The 23,479-nt window shown below is 33.3% G+C and overlaps 1 protein-coding gene across 4 annotated transcripts in view; it reads left to right on the top strand.

Moving 5' to 3' along the window:
• Positions 1 to 23,479, top strand: part of DIAPH2 (diaphanous related formin 2) — a 781,302-nt gene that overhangs the window by 59,918 nt on the left and 697,905 nt on the right. For 3 of the 4 annotated variants that reach the window (XM_025044410.1, XM_025044409.1, XM_025044411.1), the window contains 2 exons: positions 8,359 to 8,463; positions 13,401 to 13,421. In XM_025044410.1, the coding sequence (XP_024900178.1) occupies positions 8,359 to 8,463; positions 13,401 to 13,421 (126 nt within the window). The remainder of the gene's footprint in view (positions 1 to 8,358; positions 8,464 to 13,400; positions 13,422 to 23,479) is intronic. The other variant, XM_015586720.2, reaches the window with a different exon arrangement.

Below are 23,479 nucleotides of genomic sequence, written 5' to 3'. Positions count from 1 at the left end.
TTTGAGCAAGTAACCCCAATATATTTCTTTAAAAATTATATACATGTACATATGTACTATGTACATTATAAAATACAGAGTAAGGAATGAGAAAAGCATGAAATGAACGAGATTTTAAAATGATTTAAAATGAATTTATTTTATTTATTAATGGCACAAAAAAGCCTTTGCTGTCACGGTTAATAACTTCTTAATGAGAACAATGTCAGCGTCATTTTTTAAGTTGTTAAAAAAAGACTAATTAGAAGGTTTAGTTCCCAGATCATTTTATTTTGATATTTGGTTTAATATATGTTATAGTTGAAACATAAATCTGACAAAGATATGGAGGTCCAAGTGGAACATGAACATCATTAACAATACTTATTAAATCATAGTATTAACTTTTCTCAGTCCAATTTATGAATCATAAAGGTTTCCCATGGCTAGTAAATTTCTATCATCCTTGATGACAGTCATTTGTTCTTGCAATTAATCTGGAGTGTTGCATTTTTCTATTTTTAAACAAATAGATTCAAAATGGGCTTTAAAAAATGGCCTTCAACGGATGTCATCAGGGACACGTGTGTTTGCATTTCTCCTTCATTCTTAACATGTAGACCCTCATCCTTGTTTTCGTCTACCCATGTGTGCTCAAACATTGCATCTAATCCCAGGAAGCAAGGGAGGAAGTGAGTCATGCAGAGGTGAAGGGGCCACACCTGGAAGTTGAGTTTGTCAGTATGTATCTTTTCCAATGACATTCATTTAAACAGTTACTTTTTTACTAGTTGTTAAAGTGTCAAGGGATCACTTATCTTTCTGGGAATGAAAAATGCTTAGGTCATTCTGAATTTCAGCAGTTTTTAAATAGTTTGTCTTGAGATAATCAGAGATACCTCTGTAAGGTACAACATGTTTTCATGTTCACTTCCTATCTCATTTAAAATATTGTAATATTCTACTGTATTTGACCTATCCCACTTTTTTTTTTTTTTTAAAGAAAAAGCTACATTCATGACTCTATAGCACTCTGTGTAGTTTGGTTTCAAATTCTTTCTTGCAGAGGCTTGATTTTTACATGTGGGGTAGCATTACTCAGGAATACTTCCCACTTAGAGTTTTTTTCATAAACATCTTTTTATTAAGCAAATCATTTATTTTCATAATATGCTTTCACTATTAGATTGTTCCGTTAGCAACTCAAAGAAAAATAGATTATATATTTTGTTATCGAAACAATCTAGCAAATAATATAAGCTGAGTTGTTTAGAAAAACCAGCAGTATTTTCATTAAACTATATGATAAACCTCCTACACTGAGTAATTTTTCTAATATTCATTTCAGCCATTTTTTAGTAATGATTTCTGTGTCTTCTAGCAGTATTTGTTGACAGAGGAATGTGTTCTGGTTTACTGCCATGTTGTTTTGCACATATTATTTCAGCTGCTTCTACCAAGTGTTTACTCAATGTCACGAGACTTTTTGCCTTTTGCTATTAAATGAGTTTTAAATGGTCTGCTAATTTGAGGTGGCTTTGTGCTATCATTAACTAATATTTTATGATACGGTGTGCACATAAAGTGAGAGTCCTCATTGATAATCAATATCCATCCATATTTTGATGTTACCTTAATAATGTTTTATCTTGTGGGATCAGCTTCTTCTTAGCCTTAGATTTTCATTACTTTTACCATATTATATGATTGATGAAAGGCTCAGACTTATGAGTGGGAGGTATAACAGTCTAGCATTTTCTTGTTCCCTAGTGCTTACATTATTAGTATTATCTTATTATCTTCAATCTGTTGTCTTTGCAGGAAACTTTTAAAGCCACTTTTCCACTTTGTCTTTTTGAGGGTTGATTTAGTTAAGAATAGGTAAAATAACCTATAAATCCACTTAACCAGGTACATGTAGATTACAGTATGTTGCAGTACATCGACAGTGAACAAATATGCATTGTGAGTATCCCACTCTCCCCTTAAGATATCTCATGTGTACCATTTGGACCTATGGATACAGCGAGGGCTCCAATGTTCTTCTTATGTTAAATATTAAATCTTATCTCCTTGTTTTTTCAAATACAGATAAATATTTCAAAAATTCCAGTGGATCCTTTATGTAATATCTCGACTCTAGGGACCACTGATTGAATGTTGAACTCAGGATTAAGGATTATGGGAAAGTGAAAATAATACTTTTGTTTTATAATATCTAAATATATCTTCTTAATTTGCCCTCATGATGGTAAAGAGGTATATGTAGGTATGCAAAGTTGGATCCCTCAAGCAAGACTTGAGAGCAGAATTTAAGAGTTTTTGTGCCATACTCAGTAATAGTCATTTCATGTCATGCTGTGTTTCCTGCTTTTTGGCTCTATATTGTTTGTAGAGACAATTTTTTTCCTTTAACTTTGGTTTCCATCTGAGCTTCTTTATGTTATATGGCTATAATCTGAATAGGTAAAGTTAAGTAGACCTTTTGAAAACATGGGGTAGTTATTTAATGACACGTAAAATTGGACAATTATTTAATTATGTAGAAAATCCTTGACATTTTTATTGGAATTTTAGAAAAAAAAAAGTTCTATTCTTTCTTGTCCACAGAACCTAGAGGAATTATGGAACCTATCTTTAGTAAAGAATAAATTAAACAGAAGCTGTAAGAATCCATTAATTTATAACCTTAAAATAATCAAACATAACTATAATCACTGTTCATGCTAGGGCATATTTTTAGGTACTAGGATATTATTGAGTTATTCTCTTCAGGAGTACAGCTCCCTTCAACATAGCAGTTAAAGAATACTTGAATAATTCCTATTGAGAAGCAGAAGGAATAGGGCAAGCATTTGATGATGAAGCCAAATTCAATTTTTTAAGACAATAGGTGGAAAAATCCAGCTTTAAACTGGGATCAAGACATGTTGCAGAAACAGAAACAATTTATAGAAAATGTAAAGAAATTTAGAGCAAATTTGCATAAAGAAGGAACAAGTATTACTTTTCTCTTATAGGGAAGGAAGAGATGTAAAAATGGAAAAGGTTGATATTCACCTCTTATAAAGCAAAATAGAAAAACAGTGTAAGAGTTAGAAAATGGTGTTAGAAGATGAAAAAGTTTTTAAAATTATATTGCTTCTGTTTAAAGACTTATGGGGAGAGAGAGAGAGGAGAGAGAATGAGAACGAATGAATGAGAATATAAATGAATGAACAGGCAGCTGGTTTAACTTTTTAACATTCTCCTTCGACTATTCCTATATAGCTCCTCAGTGATAACTTTAAGAATACAATGTTTGCTGAAGAAGTAAAGGAATTTGTCTATAATGGGAAAATTACATCATGACATATGTGGAAGGAGAAAAAATGATTAATGTTTACAGATATGGCTTAAAATATAAATGGTCAATTATTTAGACTTCAATATTTTTTTAAAGCTACAGAATACTGTTTTCTCATATATTGTAGAAGTGCTAGTAACTAAATGTTAAACATACTAAAAGCTTTTGTTTTTTTGAGTAATATAAGAACTTTGTGTTTAGTAGTTTCATATTCAGTTACATTCTTTAGAATTAATATCGAATTATGAGTATTGCTCTATTTAATTTTATGATTGTATTATAAAGCTGGAGTTAATGATTTGGAAGTATTAGCTACCTAATTAGTAGTATACTTCTTATTTCTATAAGAATAAAATGAGTCATTATGGTCTTTTCTGTTCATATGAATGGTACGTGTTCCCAATTAACCTATGCAGGAAATTTATGGGAATAAAACACAATCGTGGCTATAAAGCAAATTAAAATATTTAGAGAAAAGGTCCTAAATATCACATTGGTTCAACAAATATTTATTAAATGCTTAGTACATTGCGGGAACTATGTTCTTTGCTGTTAATACAAAGATAAAGACCCAAATTCTGCTCTCAGTTAGCTTATAGTTTAAAGGAGAGGGACTTATCAGATAGTTTCAATATAACTGCTGCAATACGGGAATGAATATGGTAGAATAGAATGAAGAAAGTCATCTCTAAGTGAAGCGTTTTTGGGGAAATCTAAAGAACTAGTGTAAGAATGAGTTAGCCAGATATGGGTTTGGGTGAGGTTGGTGGGATGAGGTGGGATGAGGGTTAATCGAGAGAGAGAGTGGTGAGGATGACATTGTTCTAGATGGAGAGAATAGCATCATGTGTGAGTTAAGGGAAGTGTGTAACTGCATCGTGTATGTAGGAAAACCACAAACAACCTTGCACTATGAAAACAGAAGGGGGTAAGATTAAAAGTGATTAAAAAAAATGCGACTGAGGAGGCGATGATAACTAGCTAGCACTTCCGAAGGCTAGCTAACTACACCAGGCTTCACGTGTATGATCGTACTTAAACTTGACAACATTCCTCTGAGGTCTATAATCTCATATGCCCCTACTGTCCTGCCTACCTCCATACAAAATAATTCTACTCCGATGGCATGATCTTAGCAGTGTATACCATTAAAAATTGAATGGAGTACATTGTAATGCAGAACTGTTAATGTAAGGAGAGCAAACTATCTAGAGATTGCCAGAGGGTGGCACTACTGCACTCTTTGGCCAGGCTGCGAAGATACAGATACAGACAGTCAATCTTGTTAGGCAGCCCAGAGTCGATGCTACTTGGGGGATGCAGATTTATGCTAACCACATTTGCAGAGACTGTAATTTAACCAGAATGTTTTGAGACAGTAGAGACATAGCCTAGCATATGTGAGCAATACTTAGGGGTTTTGATGGAAACAAACACAATATGAGTCAGCTGAATGATGTGCTTGCTAATAAGATAATAAAATCAGAGGCTGAATTAATAGAAGTATAGCATTTCAAGATGAAGGAGGTAGAAGTCCCTTCCTTCCTTCATTTATCAAACTGGAGAATATTTGAGAGAGACGGATAATGGATGCTAAGCCAATCACATGAAAATGTGTTGGAGCTGGTTTAGATATACTTTAGCCCAAAAGAGAGAATGCTGCTTTCAAACAATATTTACGTGGTTGTCAGGTTTATTCCTTGTGTCCAATCTGACTACCATCTCTTTCAGTTCAGAATCTTATCACTAGTCACTTGAATTACTTCAGTAGTTCAAATTATTGAATGTAAGAGGATCCACTTGGACTAGTTTAAGTAGAAAATGTGTATATATTATTAGGGGATATTAGGTAGCTCTTGAATCAGAAGGGTTACAGAAACTGGCTCCAGATAACATTATAGGAATAACGTCTAGAACCACACAACTGAAATCAGTCTGATTAAGGAGCTGTTGCCACCCCAAAACCACTTGGTCAGACTGTCATGATGAAAAAGATCGGCTGCTGCCACCAATTCCATAACCACATCACCTCTGTTGCCACCCATGGCAGCAAAATGGGTAGTTTACTTGCGGCCTGCTTCCTTACATAGTTCACTTCTGAATCTACACCTCCTATAGATGCATTTTAGTAGTGGAAACTAAGCCACATGCCTGTACTCTTGTTATAAGGGAGACTGGCAAATGTAGTCTTTATGGATTCTTCATTGGTTCAGTGGGACTGACACTGTGAGGGAATATTAAAATATAGATGATGTGTTCGGATGTTGTTGGGCGGCCAAATATGACTGCAGACCACTTTGGTCTCCTAGCTAGTCTCCTTGCTTTCACTCAGACTTTTCTCATCTTTCAAGACCCAAATCCTCACGAAGACTTCTTTGACCTTTCCATCTGTCCTCTGAGTTGCCCAAGCATCATATGCATGCCTCTATTATAATTATTTCTTTGCATATCTATTTTCCATACTAGACCATGAATTATATATTTTTGTTTAACAAAGTTAGCATTTACTAAGTGTTACGCATTGTTCCAAGTGCTTCATAAATAATAATTCATTTAATTTGTGGGTACAGGCAGACTTTCAAATTTGCACTCCCATAGTGAGGCTAGCATAGTTCCTGGGGCATGGTAAGTGTCTAGTAAATAAGTGATTCAAAATTTAGAAGTAGAGAAGAAAAAATAATGACACAGTCCCGCCACCTTAACATGCTGTTAGTATTTTGTTGTACATGTTTCACATCTAGTCATCCAAAGAAAACTTAGCAAAACTTAAACTTCCCTAAGATGGGACAGGCTGCCTGGTTTGTTAAATTTGACACAAAACATAGATGAGTATCTGTGGACTATATTAAAAGTGTTATCCAACCTCGTTTATATGACTTTACTAATTCAACAATGCTAAATCTAGCCTATGTAAGAGAAAGATTGGAAAGAAGCTGTCTCCTGCTTTCAAGTAAGTCAATAACAAGTATGATATATAAATGAGAAATAAGATAAGATAGGAACGGTAGGGGTGGAGACAGTGATAGAGGTGATAGGAAGGGCAGTTATGTTTATATATATATGCAAAATTTATAGGTATTGACTGAATGAATTGTCATAGGAGTCACTGAAGTGGGTGCAAATATAGATCATGAGATTCTTGCTGTCAACAAAGTTAATAATCAATATAGATGCACTTTGATTACTTTTTATGGATCCTTTGTTTACCTCCCACATTCTCACATCTGAGTCTTTAAAATAATTTTAATATTTTTCCTTGCCCATTAATTTACTTGATTAAGCCAGAATTACTAGGAGAGTAAAGGGATAAAAATATTGTTTTTTTAATTGAGATGCAATTCACATACCATAAAATCTACCCTCTAAAAGTGTTCAATGTGTTTTTTAGTATATTCAAAGAGCTGTGTAACCATCACAACAATTAGTTTTAGAACATTTTTATCACCCCCAAAAGAAATACCATGCCCACCAGCAGTCACACCCCAATCCACTCATCCCCTCCTCTCTTGCCCCAGGCAACCACTAATCCACTTTCTGTCTTTCTAAATTTGCCTATCCTGGACATTTAATATAAATGGAATCATGTGATGTGTGGTCTTTTGTGACTGGCTTCTTTCACTTAGCATAATGTCATTTCTTCATTCTATAACATGTATCAGTGCATCATTCCTCTTTGTGGCTGAATAACATTTCACTGTATGGACATATAACATTTGTTTATACATTCATCACTTGACAGGCATTTAGATTGCTTCCACTCTTTGATGATACTGCTGTGAATATTCATGTACAAGTTTTTGTGTGGACATGCTTTCATTTCTCTTGGGTATAAGCTGGGTCATGTGGTAACTCTACATGTAACTTTTAAAGAAACTGCTAGACTGTTTTCCAAAGTGGCTGCATCATTTCATTCTTACTGACAATGTGGCAGAGTTCTAATTTCTCCACATCCACACCAACATTTGTTGTTACTATCTTTTTCATCCTAGCCATCTTAGGAGGAGTGAAGTGGTATCTTATTATTGTTTTGATTTGCATTTCCCTAATGAATAATGATGTTGAACATCATGTACTTATTGGCCATTTGTATATCTTCTTTAGAGAAATGTCCGTTCAAATTTCTTGCCCATTTGTAATTGTTTTTCTTGTTTTCTTTTGTTATTAATTTGTAAGAGTTCTTTATATATTCTGGATACAAATCTGTTATCAGGCGTGATTTGTAAGTATTTTCACCCATTCCTTGTCTTTTCTTTCGATGTTGTTTTTGAAGCACAGTCATTTCCAACTTGGTGACCCCTCAAGAATGTCTTAATATTTTGCAAGGGTTAACGTGAGTTTCAAAATGAAGAAAAATAATTTGTCTAGTGAAAAGGTTATGTGTGTATCACAAAGTAAAGGAAGATTCCCAACCAAATTAAAGCTTATTGAACCTCAAAACAATGTGTTCTTGTAATTGAATATTTTCCCTCCAGTGAGGGTTTTTTGTTATCCCAATACAGGTATCTCCTTCTCTCCCTTCCTTTCTCCCTCTCCCACCCTCCCTCTCTCTTTTTTTGCTTTTCCAAATCTAGCAACTTCTCATGAATATTTTGTCAGTGACATATTATAGATATATATTTCCTATTAATTTACAAATCATATTTGCTTTTCTAGATAACAGTAATTCTAAGGGAGCATATGCCAAATAGCAAAATGTATGTTTGTTATTTATTTTGGCTACCAGGGTAAATAAATAGCATTGCTAAGGCTATGTGATGTATATCTATGCTATAAACTGCAAATTTATTTTGTAGAATAGTTGAAAAATATTGTTTTCTTTCTGCTCATTATATGACTTGGTAGAGATATGAGCCATGGTAAATTTTATACAAGATTTTGGTGTCTAGAGTAGAAAATAAAAGTGAAGGATCCACAGAAACGATTACTGTTGTAAGTCACAACATGACTTACTATTTTAAGACAGAATATTTATTAACCACTTTTGAAACTCTTTAGCAGAAATTTGCTAATGCTTACAATGTTCTTTCTAATAGGAGGACATGAACCTTAATGAAGAACGAAAAGCTCCTTTACGAAACAAAGATTTTATCACCAAGCGTGAGATGGTTGTCCAGTATATTTCTGCTACAGCCAAATCTGTAAGTAGTGAGACTTTCCTGGCACCAACGTAATGAGCTTAGTGTTATCTGCTTAAAAATAAACAACCTCAGATTTTCAAGTTCTTAACTCAGTGTACTCATATAGACTATTCAGAAAAAATAATTATATATTTTTACACATTTAGTATATGTTCAAAACTGTTTCTAATTAGACTTCCATTACTATAAACAAAATTAACTGAAGATAGAAGGCCCTGAGTTAATCCAGTGAGTCTTGGGGCAGAGGTTTTGTGCACTTAATAAAATTGGACAGCAATTTGCAGGTATTCCATGAAATATACAGTTTGTTATATGAAAATTTTGGATTTTGAGGGAGAAGATACAAATATAGCCTAGTCACAAGTTTTAAGTTTACATCGAAGCTATATGTCTGGCATCTGCTTGCATGAATATTTTAGCAATATTTTTATTATGCAGTTTTGTTAGTTTTTTATCTTATGTGATGCTATGTAAACTGCCTCGTAATTGTTATTGTACAGCTTAATTTGATATAAAGAAGGTTACTTAATAGGAGCTTTAATCAAATCTGTCTGAATCTCAAAAGATTTGAAAGTAGGTTCATTGAAAAGACTTGTTATCAGTGGGAAAACTTAGTGTTTTAATGGAATATGTTGCTTTGGTCACATCCTAAGGTACTTCCAAAAATAGGCTCCAGGTTTGATTTTTTCTTTTTGTAAAAAAAAAAAAAAAGTGTTTTTGAAATGGGAAATGTATTGTTTACATTTATGTAAAAAAAAAAAAACTTTTCACATCTAGAGTTCATGAAATCACTATGCATGTATATATTATATATCTACACATATATATTATACACGTAAATGCACAAACACGTACATTTAAAACATGCATATTTTAAATTTAAAAAGTTGACCAGTGAAGAAAACAGTTCTTCATTTGAAAAACATATTCTAAAATTATTTGACTACCCTCTTAATGCTATCTCAGTACAATAATTGCAATGGCGATTACTGATGCATTTTGCTCCGAATTCTACAATCATATTGATTCCATATTGTACTTTAAGCTAGCTAAATCTGAATGCTGAACTATTTAAACATAACGCATTGCAGCTCTGCCAGAGTAGAGCAACAGCATGTTTTTTAATTTTCTTCTGGTATCCAAGGGCAGAAATATGTTTCGAGTGATAAGTGAAATTTGCCATGAGCGTCGTTTTCAATAGAATTAGGTGATGCATAGGGTTTTACTTTGAAATTCTGATGAATCTCTTCTCAGTTTTGCACTCAAGTTATTGTTCACAGTAAAATGCTTTAGAAAAATGCAGGGTGTACCTTCAGTGTTATTTTTCAAATACCTAAAGGCAAATACAGTAGTAAATCTGTATAACTAAATCTGAGTGCAAAATATAGATAAGAATATATGAATAATCATGTAGTGTTTTTAATGAGACGATTTTGTTAGTGTTTCTGGCTCATTTGTTGTTTTGTTTGTGTAAGTAGGATCGAATGTGATGGGGATGATATGAAGCCCTTAACTTTTTTATTTTTATTCTATTGCTATGTGGAACTTGTTTTCATTTATTCTCATATCGTTTCCTCTTCATATGACCAAAGAATGCACACTTTAAGTTATATGCTCATTTTTCAGATTAAAATGCTAAAATTTGGGTAAACGTGAATGAGCTCTCTTGAATTGCTTTATTTAAAAAATGGAAATTGAACGTTTCTCAAAAGACAGTGAAAATTCTATGTTTAAGGTGTTTGCCTCAAAATCAGTACTGTACCTATTTAGCGTATGACCTTTGTTTCATTTGGCATACATATGAGCACCAGACATGTGTACAGCACTTTCATTAGAGACATAAGATTCTACATTTTATTTGCTAATATTTTTCATGAAGCAAATATTATGATGAAAGAAAGCCTGTTGATAAGTATATTTTAAATCTTTCTCACCTTGGGGGAGACATTAATTAGCATTGTGTTTTCTGTTGTTAAAACAAAGAAAATTGCATATGTAATTTTCTTTTGAATGTGAGAGGGATGCCATTTGGTGACAAATATTCCTCTTGTCTTTTGACCTCTTCATTATTATGGCAATAAATTTTGCATAAATGATAACTTAATGTATGGCTGTTTGCCTGTGTGTAACCAAGGTTTCCATCCTGCTTGCATATCTTATACTTTTTTAATGATTTTTCATTATGTTGATACACTAGTTAAAAATGTTTTCTCATTTGAAGTAGATATGATTATACCTATTTCTTTATGAAAATGCTTTGTAAGTAGTCAAAACTTTCATCTTGAAGTAAAAACAAAGTTGAGGGGTAGAGTCCCTGGTGGAGAAATGTTTTATAGTCACATATAGAACATGTGAGAATTATAGTTAAATTTAAACATAAATTGTACATTTCCCCCTTTAACACATGCCTTAGTCAGTTTGTTTGGAATTGAAAAACAAACAAATGAAATATGAACTCCATAAGAAACATCCATCATCTTCCTGGGTTCCTGGGTAAGCACAGTAAAGCAAGATGAAACTATACACAGGTATGTGCTCAAAAGCTGTTTCTAAAACAAATGAGTCTTTTGTTATGTAATGAACTTTGCTAAAATTAGCATGGAATAAGAGAATGTAAAGGAAATGAAAAGATAATAAAACTACTGCCTAGTTTTTCCTTCTTGAAGCCCCACAATAGAGAATGTTAAGTTGTGTGAATGTTAAAAGAAAAAGTAGCTTGAGTAATTCTGACAGTGATGAATGACCTTCAAATAAAGTTGTGAAGAACTTCTTCTCTGTGCAAACTAGGCTTGTTTGCTTATTGTAGCACGTGCGGTTCTGGACCTGACCTAGGGTAGTTGGTACATGTACATCCTTTGACCACAAATAATCTAGAAGAATCTATGTTTTCAAAACACCAGCATGTTTTAAGAAATGGGAAACCAAGCTTTGTTAATATTGCAGATGTCATACCGATTCATAATCCCGAAAGAGGCACACTACGTCAGTGATTTAGAGGGTATCTGGCATATTGTATCAGAACAGCCTATATAGACCATTATGAGGAAAAAGTAATCACTGAAATTTTAACATTAGTTTGGCACATGCCAATGTTCCTATTAGAAAATTAAGAAACTAGTTTATTTCTAACTTAAATCACAAAGTTGAGATTTTAAAATGTGTAAAATTATATTTTTGACTACACGAGCCATTGGGAGCTATCATTGACTTGAAAAAATCTCAATAGGAAATAATTTTAAATAGTGTTACCAAATACATCTATAGATTCATTAGATTAATGCATATACTAAGCAATTAAAGTTGCATTGTATCTACATGTATTTTTGCATAAAAGTGTTATGGCTTTGCTTTTGCCATTATCAGATATTTTCTTTCCCGGGTCTTCTTTTCCAGGCATGGTCTGGATTTGGTAAAACAATTGAACTCAAACACGACCAAACCAGTTTTCCTTAGCTTCCCTTTGCCAATCTAATCTGTTCACTGTATATGCTTTAGCTAAATGCAGTCATTTTGTAATCCAAATGAATCATTAAATGGACCATATTCTGGTCATTTCACTAGGTGTAGACCTGTCTTTATTCTCAAGACAGGGTCATGTTCATGTTTTTTAGTCTCATGTCTGTGCTAAATAAACAAGGGAAAAATAAGACCTCTGTCTTTTTGGTGGGAGGAATAATTTAGGTCAATAGCATATCTTTCAATTCAGAACACTGTTAATGGCACCAAAGAGGCTTTTATTCAACTAAATAACTAACTGCTGCCTGTAAATAGTCTGTTGAGTGAATATTTTACGAAAGCTGCTTCTCTACTTGGAGATTCATGGATTCCTCTGAAATAATTTACTTGGAAACTCATTATCTTTTTGTTTCTTGTGGTATCCTGTTCAATTTAGGATTCTTAATAGGATTTCAGTTATATTTTATTTTTTTTAAAAGTACTAGCTGAAAAATAGAACACATATTGGTAATTACTGCTATTAGATTAATGGTTTTAGATTGTAGATTGGCTCTGTTTTGGACATTGCTTGATATTCAAGTATAGGAATCTGATAACAATGATTATATTTAGATTTTGGCACAAAATTATGTTTAAGACTGTGATTTTACTTCTTGTTTTTTTCAAACACAACTCTGCCCTTCAGAAATTCTTTTATCTCTTATCCATTAGGAAAAGCTCAATCAAAGTTGCAATTTTGAACTGTTTCCTCCTTATGAATAACCGCATGATCAAATATAAAATGCTTCTTTGTCTTCACATTATATAGAAAACTCTAATCTTATAATAGAAATGCTAGGATGACCTAGAAAACTAGACTCATAAGCAATCTATCTTCCTTGTAATTTTCAAGTATAATATAAAATAATATTATAAACCTCAAATTTATAACAATATAAAATATTCCAATTTTCTTAATGCATGACTTTAAATGCAAGATTAATATTCTAAAATACCTTATTTCAATCTTAATAGTATACCCGTTATAACAGGAAAAGAAAAAAAAAGACAATATTTTCTGGGAAAAAAAATTCTGTTGCTAATTTATTTGAGGGGCTGTGTGGGTTGGTAAAATAGCTGATGTTTAATTACACTTAATCTTGCATTACTTCATATTTAGATTGCACTATATGATAATTCCATTACAGTACATTTAAAAGAGAAATCCTCAAATAGTAATAATCTTCTATTTGGGAATCCTTATTCTACAGAATTTATTGAAATACAGTAGAAATTAATACTGATATATTTGTTTTAATCTCTAGATCTGTTATTAAAAGTATGCACTTAAAGGTTAGCTATTTACTAATTTACTAAACACTTCTGTGAAAAGCTTCTAATTACTAATACTGTTGCTGTTTGTTTTTTTTTGTTTTTGTTTTTGTTTTGTTTTTTTTTTTTTTTACACACCATAACCACTCTCCGTTGACCACTGCATGCAGATAGTTGGAAGTAAAGTTACGGTGAGTACAAAAGATGTGTTTTACCCTTAGATGTGAATTTGCGCTTTTGGGAATTAAGTGGTTTTTGTTTATAGTATTTTATATGTTTGGTTCTTCTTTCAGTGTATATTATACCAAAGCAGTGATATAAATATTAGCTATGGTAACTGTTTTTCTTGTAGTTTGAGAAATGTTTTAGAACTGGAACATGGTTGTATATTTTGTCTTAGAAAGTTTTACCTTAGAACTGTGCCTGTGTCAGTCTTTAGGATTCTGATAAAATGTGTGTTTTACCTCAGTTTCTTGGAATGGCAAGAGGAGACTCCTAAAATGTTAGTTTATGCTGACAGGAATTCTTACTAAAATATCTCACTTTGATTTTAGTATCACTGAGCACATAGGGTAATGAAAACAACCCTTGATGTTCAGTCAGGAGGCCTGGATGCTTGTCTGTGCTGGGTGCTGCTAATTGGCTCTGTGACCTTGGGCAAGTCCTGTTAATTTCTCTGAGGTTGTTATTAAATGGATAAATTGAAGTGATCGTCTACATTATCTTTTAAGACTCTTTCTGTTGCTGTCTTTTAAAGATTTTATATTCAAGGAACTGTTTTTCTCTATTATGTAATACACCAACATGGCCTCTATGGTAATTGAGAGATATTTGTAACTAATTACCTTGCCTTCATGACTAAGCAGTCTGTATTTAGAAAACAAGGCCGGAAACATCTTTGACATCACTATCATCTCTAGCATAACAAATGTATTTAATATTTGTTTGACTTTAATAAATTGATTTTTTTTTAATTCATGTGACATCAAGGGGAAAAAAGCCACTAATCTTTCAGGATAATTAAAAAAAATCAGCAGATATTTCTTTAGTGCATATTATGTGCCAAGAACTGTGCTAGGTGCACTGATGACTAGAAAATAAGAATAAGACCTTATAGTTTCAATAATATATTATTAAATAATCAAACCTTAAATTGTACATGCTGATCTTAAGTGCAAGCAGATCCTTGAATAATGGTGTTTTGTTCGGCATTGTTCTATTATAGCATTGATGAGATGCCTTAGGAACTTAACTCTTGTTATATCAATTAGCCTATGGGAAAATTGGTTTTGTTTTATGTCGTTTTGCTTAAAGTCATAGTTTCCAGGAAACTATCAACAATGTAAGTGAGGACTTACTATAATTCAAAAATAGGAGCAAGAAGTAGGGTTAGAGTAATTAGAGAAAGTTCCATGAAAACTTCTGGACTTAAACTGGGCTTTCTGGAATAGTTAGTTATGATGGCTGAGATTTGATTAGGGAGAGGAGACTGTAAAGAAGCTCCCAGATTAGAGAAGTAATATTCAATGCAAAGGTTTAGAGAAAGAAGGAAATCCTGTTGGGGGCAGAGTAGGGAAGAGGGAAGTGAGAGATGAAGTTGAGTTAGCAGGAACAAAGAATGTATATTGGAAAGATAGAAAAAAATCAAGTTGAAAGAGGATCTTAAAGTCCAGGCAGAAGATTAGAAATTAGTCTGAGCAAGGAAATGACATGAGGACAGCAGGGTTTAAGAAAAATAAATTTGATAGAGGAAGGTAGGATGAATTAGGCTAATGGTTCTTAAACTTGAAAGTATATCCAATGCAATTTTTGTCTCTTATGGGGTCTGGGCTAGGGCCAAGAACTGAGAATTTTTTAAAATCAAGAGCTGCAGGAGATTCTGTTAAGGTAGGCTGAAGAGCACACTTTGAGAAATACTGGTTAAGGATAGAGAAAGATTTATTTGGGGTGGGGGACTACCTAGGAGACCTGTGAGTCAGTGAAGACCTGTTATAAACTGCTAGGTATAGAAGGGTGGGATTAAATAATGAAGTTTTGTATGGTAGAGGAATCTTGAGCTTATTTTAACATGGGCTGGAGACAGCCTTTATTTCTGGTCTTGATAACATAAACAATCCAATGGCTTATGCCAAAAGCCAGTGAAATATTACCAATTCCTCCATATTCAGTTACCAAGTTCTGTTGATCAATTTTCCTAAATAACTGTCAACTCTATCCCCTAATAACCCCCATGTAGCTCTCGTAGTTCAGACTCATCATTTACACACAACACATTTGTGATCTCCGTAGCCTCCTAGGTAATCGGTAGTCTCCTAGTCTTTGCTCTCCCCTCTCCCACCGGGCTCATGCATGTTCTACACTGTGACTAGAGATCATGTGTTTCCCTTCTTAAAATTTTCAAGTGGCTCCCTGATGCCCTTTGTCATCCCCCTTTTCTAATTTCATTTCTAGTTGCATTATCACATGTGCCTGTCCTCTATCTGTATAGGAAGACTTGGCAATTCCTTGACGTCCTGTTCTATAATACTTCTAAGTCAAACATATTCTATTTCTTTGAGCTAGAATGCTCTTTTCTTTTTTTTTAGTGTGCCCAGCAAGCTCCTAAATAGCCATCAAGATTAAGCTTCATGTCAATCTTAAAAGGAGAAGCTGTCCTAGATAACTCCTTCCTTCCCATAGCACTGTGTATAGTGTTATAATATTTAACATATTTTATTTTAATAAATCATTTATATGTCTCTCTTCCCCAATGAACATAGCTTCTGCTCTCAAAATACTAAGTCAAATGAGGAAGACAGCCAGGTAAACACAATAAAGGCAGGGCCTAAAGATGTGCTACAGTTAGTTAAAGCTGCAAAGTGGCAGACCAGTAGACTCTATATGGTTCATGGAAAAGCTTCATCTTGTCCGAGAGTGTTTTGACAGGCAATATAATGGGATAGATGTTATGACTGATTTGCAATGTAAACTATTTCATACTATTGTCTTTTCTATGACTTACTTCTTACATTGGAGTTTGCAAATCCTGCAATAAAGGATGAAACTATAGGAATCATCTTCTAGAGGAAGTGATGAGAGATTAGTTTTGGAGTTTAGGTGAGAAGGGTGCCTTAAGGGGGGAGATATTTTTGTTATTTTTTTCCAGAGACTACAGAGAAGAGTGAAAAAAACCTTTAAAATCAGTGGTGAAAGTCAGGTACTAAACAGCTTATTTTTCATGGTCTCATTAATCTTCCAAAGGTGGGAGGTGTTTGTTCATTGATAAAATGGGCAAATAACTTCATAGAAGTGTTCCAGAGAGAAGAACTTCTAGAATAACAACTTTTAAATATTATGGTTGCCTAGAAACTACATACGTTGGTCAGAAAAATGAGTGATATAGAAGCCAGTCTGCATTTGGAAAGATGGAATGAATATGTAATGAACTATGTCTTCATGACCCTGACTTTTGTCTTTCTGATGTTAATTAGGAGCAGAAATGGAGGCATTTGAGGTCCTCCTCATCTTGAGCTGCCATCCGTTTTACTTTTCACTATTCCCCTTTTAAATTTTTACTTTAGAAATCAGGCTGAAAAACTGTCTGTTACTTGAATATAACCACCCTCTGAGCCTCATGTGGTCATGCTTCTGACTTTGGTCATCTAGCATTTTTTTGCATAGACTGTTTTCCTTTCTTTGTAAACATTCTGCCCATCCTCCACTGCTCTTCCATGAAGCCTATCCTGATCCCTACTCCTGATTTCTGCCTAATAATTTATTTTTAATTTAATAATTTAGTACTTTCTTTTTATCTCTCTTATGGAATCACTTTCGACTTCATCTTATACTTCTACTATATGTTCCTTAAGGGCTTCTCTTATGATACTCCTATTATACTTTATAGTAATTATAGCCTTGAATAACACTATAAACCCAAGAGTCTGTCTTTTTGTATCTATAGTATAGACCCTATGAAAGGATGTAAATTTTAGTAGGGGTCATAGGTTTAGTGGCAAATAGATCTGGGTTCAGATTCGCACTCGGCTACATATTGTACCATAAGCAATCCAGTGACCTATGCTGCAAACTATCTGTGTAACCTTAGATAATTTAACCTTTCTGAACCTCAGTCTCCCCATTCATAAAATGAGGATAACAGGACTAAATTCAGGATGGTTTTGAAGCTTATTGCTTATACTTAATATATTTAACATATATTTGCGAGCTTCTTTAAGCTTGCAAATAGTAGGTCTAAATTACATTGTTCATTAAAAGTATTAATTTCTACAAAATACTAGGTGTGAAAAACATAGAACAGGAAGATGGCATGGTAAAATTAAATAAGGGTATGAGCTGCCTTTTTTCCTCTTTTTTTTTTTTGCAAAGTATTCAAGATGTGTGCTATTTAATATCATTTATTATGGGTCAAGAATGGTGGGAAAGATTTAGCTGGATGGAAAAAGGAGAATGCTTCACCTGTTTATTGGAAGCTATGTGTTATGTAGTGTAGATTATTGTTGGGCTTTGAGAAAAAAATTCATGTGGTCTCAAGAAAATATTGACTAGGTTATTTTAAAGATTTAATAAAGTAGTTGAAGATTTATTATAGATACCATCTATGAAGGGAAATTATAAAATATCTTCCTGTAGATATTTTAAAGTAGCAGAAGAGAATTTAGAGTAGGGTAGAGATGGAAAGAACTGAATGACTTTTTGAATGGCTTCTAGCTCTAAATAAGTGTTGTGCAGCTTTTTCAATCAAAATATTTTTTTTTAAAATTCAGTAACACATTGCATAATACAGATTTAGAAAACACTTAAAATGATTGATTTGATTTCACTGCAAACCAGGAGTAATTTATCCACAGGTAGAAAAATCACTATTCTATTGCGGAGAAAAAAAAAAATTAGAATTGACATGATTACATATAATTGGAAAATAGAATTATAATGACCAGCCCTTACGATGTTAAATATAAGGTAATTTAATGACATTAATATTGAGTGCCTAGGGCAGCAGTAGGGTGTTTCCAGATTAGTGTTCATTTTGGCAGCAGACAGACCTGGATTTGAATCCCTGATTCAGCACTCAGTCATTCTCTGTGACCTTGTTAACTTTTTCTAGCCACAGTTTCATTCCTTTCTTGAACAAATGTTACTGGTTACCTATTATGCACCAGGCACTATTCTAGGTGCTCGAATGATTAACCGTATCGATAAATTCCTCATGGAGCATACATTCTAGCAGGGGAAACAGACAATAAGAAACATGTCAAAGGTAATGACTGGTAGTGGCAAGTGCTATGAAGGGGAAAAAAGCAAGATGAGAAAGCTGAGAGTGGTCAGGGATGTGCTATTTTAGATAGGTGAGCTCTCTGAGCAAATGACATTGGAACAGAGACATGAACACAACCGGGGAGAGCCATTCAGATATCCATGGAAGAGCTTTATAGGCAGAGAGAACATCAAGGGCTACGGCTTGGACGCAGGAGTGTGCCTTGAGTATTTAAAGAATAGCGAAGAGGTCACTGTGGCTGGAGTGGGGTGAACAAAGGGAAGTATTGGCGTATTTAATAATCAACCCTGAGAGCTCATTAAGGTGACTAAAAACTGAGGTTAAGCATAGTAGTAGGTTGTAAATTTGGAAAGGTAGATTAAGGTCATTTTAGAAGGGTTATGCTGAGGAGTTGTGAGGAATTCTGGAAGGTTTTGAGCAATGGAATGACAAAGTCCAAGCTGTATTTGGGAAAATTAATGGAGCAGTGGAAATTGGAGAGATTAGAGACTAGGGCAGGGAGATCAAGCTGGGGGTTGTTGAAGTAGTTTAAGTAATAAGACCCTGAACTGGAGAGTGGTTAGTAAGAACAAAATGGAGGGTATAGATGAGAGAGAGAGACTGTGGAAGTAAAATATCGCAGCTCCAGATTAAAAAGAGCAGAAGAGATGTGTGAATCAATAATGACTGAAATTACAAACATGAGTGACTGAGATGATGGTGACTTGAGCATTCACATAGAAGTCAGGAGCAAGACTAAGTTTGGGGGAAAAGATGATGAATTCTGTTAGACGTGTCAATCAAGGAGATATTAGTGAAATCACAAAAACAGGAATAAAGCCACTACACAAGAACATTTTGTAGCATTAAGAGTAGAATTTTATAATTTGATTCTGTTTCAAACTGACTTTTACTATTTTGAATATACTCTCTGCACAATGCTGTTGAATATACATCGTTTATCATTCTAATAACATCTACCTGTTTATAAACTGAAGCCTCAATATCTGTACTAGGCAGTGAAGTTCATATGTACTTCTAGTTGACTCAATGGCCTCTGATAGAGAAGAGCTAATTATTTTGGTGGCTGGTAGTATTGCTTACCAGATAAGCCATTTTACATAATCAAAATGTCACATTTGTACCTTTTGCTGTGTTTCTAAATAGTCTGAATTAAAAGGACAACCCCATCATAGGTAAAGGTTAGATACAAATGTAGATTTCTTGGCCCTAATTGGGGCATGGGAATCATGAGCACTGATTGAATGAATATTGCAAGACCTTTTTCTCAAAGTAGAGCCAAATGAATTTGTTCCCCCTGGCTGGTGAAGAAGGTCATACGGAAAGAAAGTTCCTGTTAAAAGTATAAGCTCATGGCCAGGCTCAAGGTAATAAATTCAAAATGCTACTGATGTGTTCCTTTTTATAATCCATAAATCCATAATCCATGATGTCCATAAAACACACTAAGTGTGGCAGTATGTATTTGTGGGTTGTTAAGTTACTAGTGCATTATTACATTGAAGTTTTATTAGTTTACTGATTTAATAGTGTATTAATGATTGCTTCATGTAATGTTATATTTGTGTCAGGCCAATTATTTGAATATGTGAAAAAATATCAAATCTTTGTAGTTTTTTAAAAAAAATAATTATATAGTCCAGAAGAGGGAGACAAAACATTGATTATTGGAGCTTGAAGTAGCTGCTTCATGATAAAACATGGCTTCTTGCTCTCCAATTTGATTGTTTTTTCTTAACAGATTTAGAAATTGTAGGATAGTTGCTGCCGTAAAATATTTCGTTTCATGATTTTGTTAAAAATCTAAATTCAATCAGAATAAAATAATGCAGTTATTTTTAACTAATATATAAAGTAGAAAAACTCATTTGGTAATTAGATGAAAATAAGACCTAAAACTGTATAATGATGTTATGGTATATTATAAGCGATCTTTTAAAACTAGCACAAGCACTATTAAAGTTCCATTTTCAGTCTTTTCTAATTTCACAGTCATTATGTGCAAGGAGTATCTACCTTCCCGTTTCCGTATGTTTTAATACTGCAAGCCAGCTTGTGTATTAGACTTGTTTTCGATGGGATTATCCGCATGTTTTGAAATGCTTTACTATTTAAATCTCCATTCATTTTTAGAACAATTTCTTATCAGTCTCTTTTCTTCCAGTGCATTGTCATAAATTACATTATTTCATCATACCAGATAAAATTCATTGTTTAGGAAATGCTAAAATAATGTAGATTATAAAACATTAGCAAGTCATCTTAACTTGGGCATTTGGAAATGTCTGAAAGGCAGTATGAATATTGACTTTCTGTTTAGACATATATTTTGTAAATCGATTGCATTAATATTTATGAGTAAGGAGTAGTTACGTTTCATAATATATCCTGATACTGGAAACAAAAGGATGTAATTTTCATGTAGGATTCTGCACTGCAAGTTTATTTTCTGTGTATTTTGATTGTGATCATGTTAGAAATTTATTGAGGATAGTTCTCTGTGTATATAATCAGGTAAAAGAATACATTTAAAATCTGATGCTTGATATATGATATTTAAAACGAATAGAACCATTATTTCATATCGCATTTATTATTATTATTTTTTTTGCTTTTATTTTTATTTTTTTTTACTTTTCGACTGTGACAAAAATTTTGACCGGCCATATAGCATGACATAATTATATGATAAGTGTGTTTTTTTTTTATTTTGGTATATTTGCTTTTGTCGTTGAGTCATATAGTCTATATGCTATGTATCCTTTAAAAGCTACTTGTAAAATTTGCTGTTGCCATTATAAAACTTAAAGTGGCATGGCAGGGGTTACTTTTCATGAGACAGTGCTTGATCCAGGTAGCCTTGTCAGCGGGGATAAAACTGGAAATAATAAAATAATGATCAATATTAAAGAGTACCTTGACTTACTATATGTCAGATTTGGGGCTTTCCCTCACATTTGATTTTTTCCCCTATTTTAGTTAATCAAGTTTCTTTTATCTGCTTATCTGTTAGAGAAGACTGTTTGGTTGAACCCAAATTAGCTACATTGAATAAGAGCAGAATAGGATCATCTTTAAAATGCCACCTTAGATTTATAAAGTGTTTTAGAGGTTTTAAAGCCCTTTCACATATTTTCTCATTTGAGCTATGTATATATATTTCTGTAGGTTTGTGCATCAATTTTCCAGAAAGGCATTGCCTCCATCTCCATATTCTTGGGGTCTGCCGTTACCCCATGGAGGTTTTTTTTTTTTTTCTTTTAAGTAGTATATATGGCCAAAGTATTTCCTGTCAGTGGTCAACAGATATTCATAATTTGAATTAGCATCCAGTTTATATGCCCAGAAAGCATTTCAAACAAGCATATATTTAGAGATGCACTAAATAATAGTCACGTGACTAGTAACATTTAAGGTATTTTTTTTTTTTTTTTTGCTATGGTCACTATAATTCAGATACCAGGATTACTACATTAATTGTATATGTTATTATAGTTGCAACCACAATTACCTCTCAGAATGATAAAGAATACAAAAATGAATTTTAAAAGCATCAATCAAAGACACAAAAGCTTTTCGTTGGACTTCTAGCCTCTAGGACTGTGGTTTGAATTTTTAAGGTATTTTTTTTTTTTTTTTTGCTATGGTCACTATAATTCAGATACCAGGATTACTACATTAATTGTATATGTTATTATAGTTGCAACCACAATTACCTCTCAGAATGATAAAGAATACAAAAATGAATTTTAAAAGCATCAATCAAAGACACAAAAGCTTTTCGTTGGACTTCTAGCCTCTAGGACTGTGAGGAAATCAATTTTGGTTGTTTAAGCCACTTCCTCTTTGTTTTTTGTTTGTTTGTTTTTATTGTAGCAGGCCTAGCAAACTAATGTAGTATATAATATTCATTCTGTTGTATTTAACACTACATAATAGCTAACCTTTAGAGAACACTAAATGCCAGGAACTGTGCTAAACAAGTTCCATGTAAAAACTAACTTAATCCTCATAACAATTATCACCCTCATTTTATAGATGAGGAAAGTGAGGCTTAGAAAAATAAGTACAGTACGTTGTCTGGGGTTGCACACAAGTAGGGGAGCCAGAACTTGAATCTAGTCAAATTGACTGTGAGCTTGGTCTCTTAACTGAAACTTAAGAATTTGGTGGATTCCAGGCAGTTGTGGATAACGATCATCACTATAGTTCCTTACCTTCTCTAAATTGTTATTTAGTCCTCCATTGATTTCTAATAGGTGATTATCTTCCACCTGGTGGAGAATGCTTATAGTCATACTGATAGCATAGCGAGAGCCTTGGCTGTGTGATAGCTGACTCTATAACCTCTATGTACATGTTGCTCTATGGGACAAAAATGACTGAACAGATATGGTCTATGTGTTTTCATAGCAGATATTTGCAAATGGGTAACATCAACTCAGATGAACAACATATTGAGCAACTTATATGTGAGGAAAGAGATATTGCTGCTTTATGAACCAAACATAAATATTAAAAAGAATCCTGTTTTTAGCTATGGCCTTTAATTCTTTTTAAGCTATTTTCCCTGTATTGAAAATAGATTAAACATTGTGGCTCTTTGAGTTTTATATCATTGCTGTTCACCTTTCTTATGTACTTTTGCCTTTTATAATTAATTTCAATTAAATATTGGTTTTATTTAATTAATATGTAATTAAAATGCTTATACGCTCTCAAAGGGCAAGGACTATGTCTTAATATACCTTAGACATTTTAAAATAACAGTGGGCTGTGAGCGATAAAGTAATTAAACATCTTTTGTTCAGTCTCTACATATTCACAACTCCTCTGGCACTGAACTGCATATAAACTGAAATCAGGAAGCTGCTTTCATAATGCTTTTCGAGAACTGAAATCTTCCTTTGGAAATCAGCCCATCATCTTAAAATCTTTTATTCCCCAAGAATAAACTAAATTTCTCCTATCACA

This window comes from Pteropus alecto, unplaced genomic scaffold (genome assembly GCF_000325575.1).
Source record: "Pteropus alecto unplaced genomic scaffold, ASM32557v1 scaffold182, whole genome shotgun sequence".
Classification (NCBI taxonomy): domain Eukaryota; kingdom Metazoa; phylum Chordata; class Mammalia; order Chiroptera; family Pteropodidae; genus Pteropus; species Pteropus alecto.
The sequence above is the reverse complement of the archived record's forward strand: the minus strand, read 5'-3'. Positions and strand labels throughout refer to the sequence as shown.